Source organism: Petromyzon marinus, chromosome 21 (assembly GCF_048934315.1).
Source record: "Petromyzon marinus isolate PM22_M1 ecotype Great Lakes invasive population chromosome 21, UKy_Petmar_22M1.pri1.0, whole genome shotgun sequence".
NCBI lineage: Eukaryota > Metazoa > Chordata > Hyperoartia > Petromyzontiformes > Petromyzontidae > Petromyzon > Petromyzon marinus.
This window is the reverse complement of record NC_133687.1, coordinates 9,366,644-9,379,008: the sequence shown is the minus strand read 5'-3', so window position 1 is coordinate 9,379,008 and position 12,365 is coordinate 9,366,644. Positions and strand designations below refer to the sequence as shown.

The 12,365-nt window shown below is 46.5% G+C and overlaps 1 protein-coding gene across 1 annotated transcript; it reads right to left on the bottom strand.

The window, feature by feature from the left end:
* Positions 1 to 563: 563 nt before the first annotated feature.
* On the bottom strand, positions 564 to 1,705 carry SMIM8 (small integral membrane protein 8). The gene is made up of 3 exons (XM_032957885.2): positions 1,690 to 1,705; positions 1,359 to 1,534; positions 564 to 704 (listed from the first exon to the last, which is right to left on the bottom strand). Exons 1-3 carry the CDS (start codon positions 1,703 to 1,705, stop codon positions 564 to 566), a joined length of 333 nt encoding a protein of 110 aa, XP_032813776.2.
* Positions 1,706 to 12,365: the final 10,660 nt, after the last annotated feature.

The window sequence follows — 12,365 nt, the reverse complement described above, 5'->3', positions numbered from 1 at the left end:
TGAAATACGTTTTGAGCATTTTTAAATGTGATTATTACAATAACATAACATGGCAATAACTGCTGGGAAGTTGCCACTCAACACGTGGGGTTTTTAACCCTGGATTAAAAATATCACTTGAATCAATAACAATCGAATGGTTAAAGTAAACTCTCCTTAAATACTGACAAAGATTACAAAGCACTCGATAACCGTCATGCTCATTTTATTATAAACAGCATTACGTACGTACTATTTTAAATCGCCTGTCCACACACACACACGGATCAGAATCATGCACCGAGTGTTAATGTCCAACTTTGACCAAACCATCCGGAAAGCAACCCGATCCCATCAGACCTTGGAAGCTAAGCAGTCATTAAAGCTTTCAGTCAAGATTTAACAGTGGGCATGTTTTATTTTATACAGGTTAAAGAGACATTAATTTAGAGGCAGAAGAAAAAAAAGGTCTAGCACGCCTGTAACTTGAACAGGGGCTGGGAGTCAACATCACAGAAGGCTGTGGGAAGTACAGTTCCAAACAGTGGGGGCAAAACATCTTCTCGTTACTGTGGAAGGATCCATCAGTCCCATCGCGTTCTTCTCCTCCCAGGGCTGATCTGCTGCTCCTCCGCCTGCGAGTTTGCGTACTCGACACGCATGTACGCTAGGTACGCGACGCACATTGACAGCGTGACGAGCCCAAACGCCATCACGTAGCGGTTCTGTCCGGCGATGTGGTGGAGAGATGGGGAGAAGGGGAAAGGGGTAAGAGGTTACACAACGAGCTTGGTGTGCAGCACACGCGCAAAATCTAGCGCTTTGGAGGCGAGGGGTAGGTGGATCGCGCAGACTGCCTGCACATGGCTGTGCTATCATGGCACAGGGGGATTCATTTCTCACTCGGTATTATCCGGAAAACTGCTTGGCCTCGGTTGGAGTAGAGATTATTGGCGCAATGCACTACCACGGGAGGACAAGGTGCACATATCCATAATACAACTATATTGTTGTAGCATGTATTCCTATAAACTCTGATAGGTTAATAAAAATGAAGCAGTATCAAGAGGACAAAATAATCAGAGATGGCTGTGGTATGCCAAAATAATTCTCTGAACAGCTTTTCAGACTACTCCGGCTGAAATGAAGCCATGCTGGTACATTATTAATAGGCGGCTGCATACATTATTTTCATCATTAACCATAATCAATCCACAAAAAGTGCAACGATTCAATTAATGTCACCACTTATGTTTAATGTATTAACTCGCACGGTAATGGTTAATGCATTGAAAAGTGCATTGAACGTGGATGGGGAAAGGTTTGACAGCAAAACGGAAAACATCGTCTGAAACGAGGCTGCATTACAGCCCGCTTACCGGCTTTATGAAGAGCTCTGGGTTAATGGCTCGAAAGAGCGTCGTGGTTTGCACCCCGCGAAGACCCGGTACTCGCGAAAACCTGTCGCTTTTCGTTTTTGTGTCAGGTTCAGCTTTGTCGGCCTTTCCGGTTTGAGCGTTGCTGCCCGGTGGCTGAGTGGCAGACATCGTCTCAGCTGTGGGAACAAGGAGCAAAGTGTTCATCACGAGTCATGGTGGAGCAGCGGTGGGCACAGTGGTTAACACGTGGCACTACGGACCTGGCAAGCTAAGTTTGATTCCTGGCTTAAATTAGTAATAATTTATATCAGAACCGGTCCTGCTTACTGACTTGCCCTGACCAGCATGGTGAAGTATGGTAAATAAAACTCATAATTAACATTGCATGGGTAGGACTTCATCCATTGGTAAATTAAAAGTGGCTGAAATTTGAAATGTGTTATTTAAAAACATCTATATGCCCGTTGGTACTGAAAATCATCGTGCCAGCTATTTCTTCCTGAGAAAATGCAAGCTTTCTCTTCATCACAAGGTGGTGTTTCATCTCAATGAGCATGGTACCTTGTTCAAATAATTATAACCATTAATTTTATTTCAACGCAGAAGGGAAATAATAAAATAAAACAATAAAATTCTCACGACGTTTCGATTGCAACACAAGCAATCATCATCAGGAGTGAAACCCACAGCAAGAAATTTTGAAAAAAAGTGGCGGCTTTTTCCTTTTTAATTTTTTTCTTGCTGTGGGTTTCACACCTGATGATTGCTTGTGCTGCAATCGAAACGTCGTGAGAATTTTATTGTTTTATTTCAATTATTTTATTATTTCCCTTCTACGTGACTTTACCGAAAGAACCAAAGAGTATGGGATGAGAACATTGACACACAACCACCACCCCCACCCCCTTCACGCGGCCATTCGCGAGCGGAGGCCTAGCGCCAGGCTTCCCGCAGGAAATCCAAGCAAACGAGCCCAAGACCGATGAACACCGCACGCATTGCGATTTGTTTAGATGTTCAAACACCGTATACACGGCGCGTGTTTTTATAACAGTAGCGGACTATTATAAACACGCGGCAATGTTGTGAACGGTACTAATGTGATGAGAAAGCAGTTCACACAGACCAAAGGGACCTTGACTCCATAGATTGACGGCCGTAGTAGTGGAATCGATTCATAAATGGCTGATATCGATCCGACTGGATTCGATTTTCTAATGCATCTTAGATTCTAACGGTATCAATTCACCGGCGAAATGAATCGTTTCACTAATCACCGGCAAACCAATGAATCGATTCTATCCGCTGTTGGTCTCCACTAGAGGGCGTTTGGCCTTCTCCACGCTGGTTCAGACGTCTCGTGAGACTTGGGGGTTAACAGAGTGCCGCGATACCACGATATATCGTAGTATCGCGATATATCGTGGTAGAGTACACGATATATTGTAGTATCGCGATATATCGTGGTAGAGTACACGATATATTGTAGTATCGCGATATATCGTAGTAGAATACACGATATATCGTAGAGAAGGCGATATATCGTAGAAGAGTACACGATATATCGTAGAGAAGGCGATATGTCGTAGTAGAGTACACGATATATCGTAGAGAAGGCGATATATCGTAGAAGAGTACACGATATATCGTAGAGTAGGCGATATATCGTAGTAGAGTACACGATAAATCGTAGAGAAGGCGATATATCGTAGAGTACACGATATATCGTAGAGTAGGCGATATATCGTTGTAGAGTACACGATATATTACTGTAGAGTACACGATATATCGTAGAGTACACGATATATCGTAGAGTAGGCGATATATCGTAGTAGAGTACACGATATATCGTAGAGTAGGCGATATATCGTAGAGTACACGATATATCGTAGAGTAGGCGATATATCGTTGTAGAGTACACGATATATTACTGTAGAGTAGGCGATATGTCGTAGTAGAGTACACGATATATCGTAGAGAAGGCGATATATCGTAGAATATATCGTGTACTCTACTACGATATATCGCCTACTCTACGATATATCGTGTACTCTACAACGATATATCGTGTACTCTACGATTTATCGTGTACTCTACTACGATATATCGTGTACTCTACAACGACATATCGCCTATTCTACGATATATCGTGTACTCTACAACGACATATCGCCTATTCTACGATATATCGTGTACTCTACAGCGACATATCGCCTACTCTACGATATATCGTGTACTCTACTACGATATACACGGTATATCGTAGTAGAGTACACGATATATCGTAGAGTACACGATATATCGTAGTAGAGTACACGATATATCGTCGAGTATACGATATATCGTAGAGCATACGATGGAGTATACGATATATCGGAGCAGAGTGTACGATATAACGTAAAGTATACGATCCACTAATAATCGTATCGTCCGTCTGTCACAAATACCGTTACATCGTCATTATCATTGCGATTGTGTCTGAGGTTATTTCATTTTCCGACGTGACAAGCAAAATAAAACGACTCTCGCGTTCATGGATGCCGTGATTAGGGGCCGTCCGTAAATGACGTCACGCACCTGGGGTGGGGGGGGGGTGGTCAGACATTTGTGACGATATGTGACGAGGGGGGGGGGTTTGAGAAATGTGACGTCACATCAAGAAGCGCAACTTTAAATAAATATAGAATTTTGATTTAAAGCTTTCGTGACTGCAGTAATTCATATTCTTAGTTCTTTCGGTAAAGTCACGTTGAAGGGAAACAATAAAATAATAAATTATATATAAAACAATACAAATTCTCACGACGTTTCGACCATAACACAAACGGTCGTCTTGAGGTGTGTCGGTTTGCATACATTTATTTATTTTTAAACGGTGTATTTATTTATTTATTTAAAAAAACGTTAGCGCCACGCGCAGCGATTTGGCAGTTTATTTAGACGGACTAGTCCATCTATGTTCTGAAAAGAGGAGGGGGGAGACGATTTTTTATAAATAAATAAATACACCGTTTAAAAATAAAAAAAATTATGCAAACCGACACACCTGAAGACGACCGTTTGTGTTATGGTCGAAACGTCGTGAGAATTTTTATTGTTTTATATATATATTATTATTTTATTGTTTCCCTTCAACGTGACTTTACCGAAAGAACTAAAAATATAGAATTGTCACAACAACACTAATTGTTGGAACAACACTCCCACAACATCAGAGTGCAGCACCACATTAAATACGCACTACAATGACAATAGTTCAAAGCGATTTGAAGCATGTCTTATTTTTTTTGGGGGGGGGGGGGGGGCAGAGCTTTGTGACGTCATATTTGAGGGGGGGTCTGATTTTTTGTGACGCCGTGTGACGAGGAGGGGGGGGGGTCAAAAATCGTCCAAAATCGCGTGACGTCATTTATGGACGGCCCCTTATCGCATCACAATTATCCCATTACATTATTTTCCGGCACAATCACGCACGCGTGTGTGTGTGATTCTTCCGTCACAACATTTAAATGACGCAACAGATTCGGCGATGCTGCTGCCTCTGCATTGGCCAGCACAGTTAAGGGAACGACACTCTGTGCAAGTTGAAACCAGCGTAATAGGCGACGTTTCGGGCGATGAGCCTCTCTTCATAGCACGACGAATGAGCGATGTACATATATATTACTGTGTAGAATGATTTAATCTCTTGGGAGCAGTATTATTGACGATGGATTTGGGGTTATGTTAAATTAAAATTGCGACTCGCTGCATGCATGCGTGTTATAAGCGTCATATATTGTAGCGGTAAAATAACACTTATATACGTACTTTATACGAGTTTCACATTTTAGCGACTTTCTTACATTTTCTCTGCTTTGTTGTTGTAACGTTCTGATCCCGTGACCCTTCTGGACATCTGTGAAGAAGAGCTTCATAGCTCATCGGATTCCTCCAGTACTTGGACTCATCTACTTACGAACGAGCTAGGTTCCAGAGGTATGTTCGTAAGTCGATTTGTTCGTAAGTCCAACTTTAGTCCTGTAGATTCCAAACACGTTGTATGGCATGTACACTAAACACGGGAAATGGCTTTACAAGTTGTATAATCCCTTGTAAATGTAGATGCCACTGGTTCTTCACGTTCTGCAGATGTAGATGTCACTGATTCTTCACGTTCTGCAGATGTAGATGCCACTGGTTCTTCACGTTCTGTAGATGTAGATGCCACTGATTCTTCACGTTCTATAGATTTAGAAGCCACTGGTTCTTCATTTTCTGCAGATGTAGATGCCACTGGTTCTTCGCGTTTTGCAGATGTAGATGTCACTAGTTCTTCATGTTCTGCAGATGTAGATGCCACTGGTTCTTCATATTCTGCAGATGTAGATGCCACTAGTTCTTCATATTCTGCAGATGTAGATGCCACTGGTTCTTCACGTTCTGCAGATGTAGATGCCACTGGTTCTTCATGTTCTGCAGATGTAGATGCCACTGGTTCTTCATGTTCTGCAGATGCCACTGGTTCTTCATGTTCTGCAGATGTAGATGCCACTGGTTCTTCATGTTCTGCAGATGTAGATGCCACTGGTTCTTCATGTTCTGCAGATGTAGATGCCACTGGTTCTTCATGTTCTGCAGATGTGGATGCCACTGGTTCTTCATGTTCTGCAGATGTAGATGCCACTGGTTCTTCATATTCTGCAGCTGTAGATGCCACAGGTTCTTCACGTTCTGCAGATGTAGATGCAACTGGTTCTTCATGTTCTGCAGATGTCACTGGTTCTCCACGTTCTGCAGATGTAGATGCCACTGGTTCTTCACGTTCTGGAGATGTAGATGCCACTGGTTCTTCATGTTCTGCAGATGTAGATGCCACTGGTTCTTCATGTTCTGCAGATGTAGATGCCACTGGTTCTTCATGTTCTGCAGATGTAGATGCCACTGGTTCTTCATGTTCTGCAGATGTAGATGCCACTGGTTCTTCATGTTCTGCAGATGTAGATGCCACTGGTTCTTCATGTTCTGCAGATGTAGATGCCACTGGTTCTTTCATGTTCTGCAGATGTAGATGCCACTGGTTCTTCACGTTGTGCAGATATAGATTCCACCACCGCCATCTATTGCGCGGCGGTGGAACTTAAGGACAGGTTTGTTCGTATCTCTGAAAGTTCATAAGTCGGATGTTCGTAAGTAGAGGAGTCCCTGTACAAAATTATTGAAAAGTAATATCGCGATAATCATCATACTGTGACGAAATTATATCGTGCCAAAGTGCAAGACATAGCACGGCTCCAAACGATGTCATTGCTCTGCGTGTCAGCGAGGCACTGTCTCTTCATTGAGCCGAAGCTGTCCGGGGCTGAGCTACGGAAAAATATATATGAAGGAGGAAATATATATGAATAATAATCTCGTGAGAAATTAATCTCTGCACAAAACTAACTCATTTCACAGTAGAGGGAGCCACTATCCCAGTGGAGCTAACGCTATTTGTACGTGCACATATATACACAGTATGCAACTCAACACGTTCGTAAATAACACCGTGGCCTTGCAAAGAAAACGATACGACAGGCGACGTTTCGGCAAATGGTCCTTTTTCACGGCGCATCGAGAGGCCATAGATAAAGAGAGATTAGAGTTTGGAAGCTGCAATTTACACCTTGGGGCCTGATGACAATTCAAGAATTCATTTCTACTTCTCTGACCTCTGTCTGAATGGCAGTTGTGCTTGTGCACCGCTGCCAACGCAGCAATAGCATCACCACCACCACCACCACCACCAAATCATCTGTATACGTACAGCGTATAGATTATTTAAGGTGATATCGGCCGATCAATGAGGGTTTATACGCTGGGGAAAAATGGAGCACGCGGAGAAAACCCACGCCGACGAGTTGGGAACGGATGGGGGGTCAACGTTTTGCTGTTCCACCTTCTCCTGGCGAGCCAGGGGTCATGGGCTCCTCGTCGACGCTCACGGGAAGGGAGTTTCACAACATCTGTGCGTGATCCACCAACCCTTGCTGCTGGCTCCACAGTCCTGAATTGCGGACCACGTTGCATAGCCAGCACCGCCCGGCTAAATGTTACGCATGTTGAGCAACAACATTCTAAAAAAAATGTCACGGTGTGTGCGTGCGCATGGTGCATGTGTGGTGTGTTGCGGTGACGAAAGTGCGCTACGAAGCCGGCGACGCGAGTTCGACTCCCGCTCACGGCCACCAATACCAGTGAAGATTATCTGAGCCGGTCCTGGGCCTCCCCTCGGTCGACTCAGCCTCAAACGTGTGTAAGTTTCGACACTGGGGGAGACAAAGGTGGCCGGGCGTGGTGCCGGCAACCCACCGCCTTCGTGTGCCGTTCTGGCCTACAGCAGCGCGCACTTGTCCCAACAGTCTGTTGAGGCTATACGGGGTATCTTTGTCTTTGTGCACTTGAGTTTGCGCGTGTGTGTGTACATCCATGGTGTGTGTGTGTGTGTCACCATATATATGAAGCGTTCAGGGTGTGTGTGTGTGAGACCATGTGTGCGTAATTATGTGGGCGTGTCGGGGCACGTGGTTGGGTGGATTAAATTCCGTATAACAATCCCCAATCTGTTTAGAGGAAAGCACATCTTGTAAACATATACTCTCAAGCAAACAGGCAGCTCACACATGTGCAATAACTCACGCAGACAAAGATCCCCCGTGTAGCCTTAACAGGCTGTTGGGGTAAGGGCGGTTATCGAGTTGCTCCTATGAAGGGCGGTACGTGGTGGTGGCTGGCCCGCACCACACCCGGCCGCCGTTGTCTCCCGAGTGGCGATGTACTAATTTGAAGCTGAGTGGACCTAGGGGGGGGGGGGAACCAGGACCGGTTCAGATAATCGCCACTGGTGGTGGCCGTGAGCGGTAATCGAACTCGCGTTGTCGCGTTCGTAGTGCAGCGTGCTAACAGCTTCGCTACCGCTTCCCGCACAATAGCACACACACACACGTACTCAATTAGAGGGACATTTCTGGACATGTCCACATATCAGTTTCTGAGCGGCCAAGGTCATTAATTTAGTAACTCAGTCTCGCAAGTGGGGGGCAGCTGTTGAAGCGAATCAGGCGAGAATTGAAAACGTTCAAACAAGGTTCCAGTGCTTGATCATGAAAAGTAAAGAATATTTAAAAAAAACCCCAATGTATCCTCAAAAATAAATCGTTTAGAATCAGTGTACTGCGCACGCATTAAGGTGTATGGCAAATTACCACGGCAGATCTCGCCTGGCTCTCTGAAGCAAAGCAGGGGTGAGCCTGGTTAGTAATTGTATGGGTGGTGGCCACCAGGGCTTGCCAGGTGTTGTAGGCGTTGGGGCTGCTTGGAGACAAGATGATGGGCAGCGCTGGGTCGTGGGTGGGGAGGGGTGCAAATGTCCACTGCCCCCCCCCCCCCCCCCCGACGCCTTCAAACTAAACCGTAAATATTAAATTTGACACCGTGACGTCGATGATCGCCCCCCCCCCCAAAAAAAAACGCAGGGCCCGGGACAGTCGCCCCGATTCGTCGTGTCATCTGGTTCAGTGTCACCCTCCCTCCTCGAACGCGTGGCGGGTTTTCCTCCGGCCCCTTCGGCTTCCACCGACGCGAGGCCAACCTCCTCGTGAAAGGAATTCATGGCCAAGCATTGCAAACGCAGCAGAACAAACAAAAGTAGCGAGTGAGGATTTTTCCTGGGTATTTAAGTGGAATCGTTAGGTGGGGAGTGGTGGCGCAGCAGTTAGCACTGCACTGCACTACTTGTATGAACCATGCCTTCCCAAATTCGAATTGCTGGCCACTGCGAACATCAGCGCGGAGGGGCACCTGAACCGACTCTGGGCCTCTCACTCCACCAACGCACACTGGCCAACGTGGTGAAGTATGGTCGAAACAACGCTACCCGGAAGAAGAAAAAAAATCTCAATTTTTGGAATTTACGTAGTAATGTAAACTATCTTCTTCGGTTCTTTTGGTAAAGTCACGTAGAATGAGAATAAAATAATAAAATAACACGATAAAATTCTCACGATGTTTCGACCACAACCCAAGCGGCCGAAACGTCGTGATAATTTTATTGTGTTATTTTATTATTTTATTCTCATTCTACGTGACTTTATAGAAAGAACCAAAGAAGATGAATCCTTGCAGTCACGAAAGCTTTAAATCGAAATTTAATGTAAACTATTTTTTTTGTTTTACCAGCTAAGGGCCACCGAGCTATATAACTCTTTCTTCGGAAGCGACCTGGCTATCACAAATGATAGCTCAACGACGTGGCTTATCACGTGAACATTTATAGCAGCCAAATAGAGCCAAAGGCGTGTTAATTCTAAACGCGGAGGGAAAACCCGGAGGACCTGGACAGAAATCCACGCGACCACGTGGAGAACATGCATACTCCCAATATACAGCCGGCGTCAGGGTTGGGATCGAACACCACGCCCTCTTGTATATCAGCCGAGGTAGTTAACATGTCGCCACCATGGCCGCCTACTTGAAGACTCATGCCCCAGGTCACTCTTGCAACTGAAACTCTCATCCTGTGTGGGTAGGCCTTCATATACAGGCAGTGGATCGACAAATGGGTGAAAAATGATGAAGCATGAATCGCAGGCTTGTTCCGAGGCTCATTAAAAGGGGATGTGTGGTAAGTGGGTGATTAATATCTGACTAGGGTATGATGATGATGATGAAATAAGTTCAAGTGTAGATTATAAAATCGCAGAATGGTGAGAGGTGGTGGTTTCTGTTTGCGGAGGCCTTCATCCAGCAGTGGATTGACCAAGGGCTGCACATTAACAACGTAACAATTTACTTCTACATAAAAAAAAAACTCAGGATGTATTTGTGTTAAATGAGTTTAACCTTTTCTTCAGTTCGTTAGTTAAACACTTCGGTGTTGTTTGGCAAAGTTTAGCTTAGCACCGTGCATGGCACGCTGTAAAATTTATAAATATATTATTTAAAAGCGATCCTGATGCTAAAAGAAATCCGCCTGGCTTCACCTGGGTCAAGATGCCATGGACGTACATGGGCAGAGTTGCTCTGCCGCACTCACTCTGACCATTTTTGAGCAAAAAATTCCTCTCAATTCACGTCACACGGCGTTCCTTATTTTGTGCAAAGACAAAGATCCCCGTGTAGCCTTTGCAGACCTTTGGGGGCAAGTGCTGTTGGCGAGCACCGCCCATGAAGGTCAGTCGCCACGGAACACGAGGGAGGAGAGGGGGGTGGGGTGGGTGGCGGCTGGACCAGCACCCACGCCCGACCGCCTTTGTCTCCCCCAGTGGCGATGTTTACACACCGCACCAGGTACTCATTCGAGACTGAGTCGACCTAGGGGATGCCCCAGGACCGGTTTAGACAATCGTCACTGGTGTTGGTGGCCTTGAGCGGGAACGGAACTCGACTCAGCGCCGGGGCTCGTAGCGCAAAGCGCTAACCGCTGCGCCACCGCTCCCCACACACGGGCGCGCGCGGGCGTCGCGTGCACGCTAATGCGGAGGGTGTGTGCGTGTGCGGTGTGTGTTAAAGAGAGACCATATATATACAACAAAGAAACGTTTTAGAAAAAAAAACGTCGCAATTACCCTAACGCTCTCGTTCACGCCGTTATCGGGGGGGGGGGGGGTGGGGGTGTTGTTGACCATACTTCACCACGCTGGTGAGCGGCGCGGGTGCTTGTTGAGGGGGCTGTTGGTTGGTGGTGGCCCCGTCACTGGAGATCGGCCACGTGGCGCAGGTGGTGGAGCGAGAGGGCCTCAGACGTCGGAAGGTGAAGAGTTCAATTACTGATTTGGTGGGTGAGGGGGTTTACACTCAACCGATCGTCGGTCACGGGGGGTCCGTACAATGAACACCGCTTTGCGCGGGGAACGTCAACGGTGGTCGCCCTGTGGATAAACTCGGCCCTGCCATAGGAACGCGGAATTATCACCACTGGCTCATGGCTGCCAACGGGATAGGAGCGCCGTCGCAAATGTAAATTCGAGCAGGAGATCACTTTTTTTTTGTTTTGTTATATCGGACCGATGTTAGCCGTGGCCGCGAATCGAGCTCAAGTTGCCGGGTTTAAAGTGCGGTGCGCTAACCACTGCGCCGCCGCTCCCCACACCAGGCACGCACACACAGAGGCGCACTTACACAAACACACTTTTTTTTTTTAGCATTCACCAAACATGTGAGTTAGAGTTAATGGCTTCCAGATTTTAACTGTTAACCCTTTCCCTGCAGTGTACAGTTCGTCACCTCGATCCTTCGTTGCGTGGGCCGGCCAGGGTCGTACGATGGACTGACCGGCTCCCGTCATGGGAACGTGGAATGCTCACCGCGGTTGTTTGAGCAGCGAGACACTTTGACTCCTCTCATCCGCAAACGTAACTTCTGATACCCGCGCGGTTATCAACGGATGAATACGGCTCATCATAATCATCATCATCATCATAATCATCATCATAATCATCATCATCAATGATCTATCCACTGCTGGATGCCACGATCCACCTAGCACCTGCGCACCAGCTGATTCCATCGCTCCGTCTCCGCGGTGCGCGTCCTCATCGGCGCGTTCCCGGCGCGAGCTGCCATTGCGTCATGAGGCTCGACCCACTGTCCATTGTCCCGTCGCGTCATCATCACGTGCCCTGGTCGTTACGGATGATGGGCAGGCTCCTGCCATCGTAATTGGGAATTTCCACTGCAAAAAAATATTCCCGAGGTCACCAAGGTGATGGCAGTACAGAGATTTGATTCTTGAAGACATCCGTTTGCGGAGTTGCGATTGTCACCCGTCTCGCAAGCTCGATGGCACCTTATTTTTTTGTTTCTCACCCGGGTTCCACTGGACGTGTGTGAAACTCTCCGGACATCCGTGACAAAGAGCTTTTTAGCTCGTCGGATTCCTCCAGCACGAATGGAGATTCCGATTCCCGTTTCGAAACCACACGGAGCTAAGCAGCTCGTTCGTGAGACCCCCCCCCCAGGTCGATGTAGCACGATCATCGTGAATAAGAG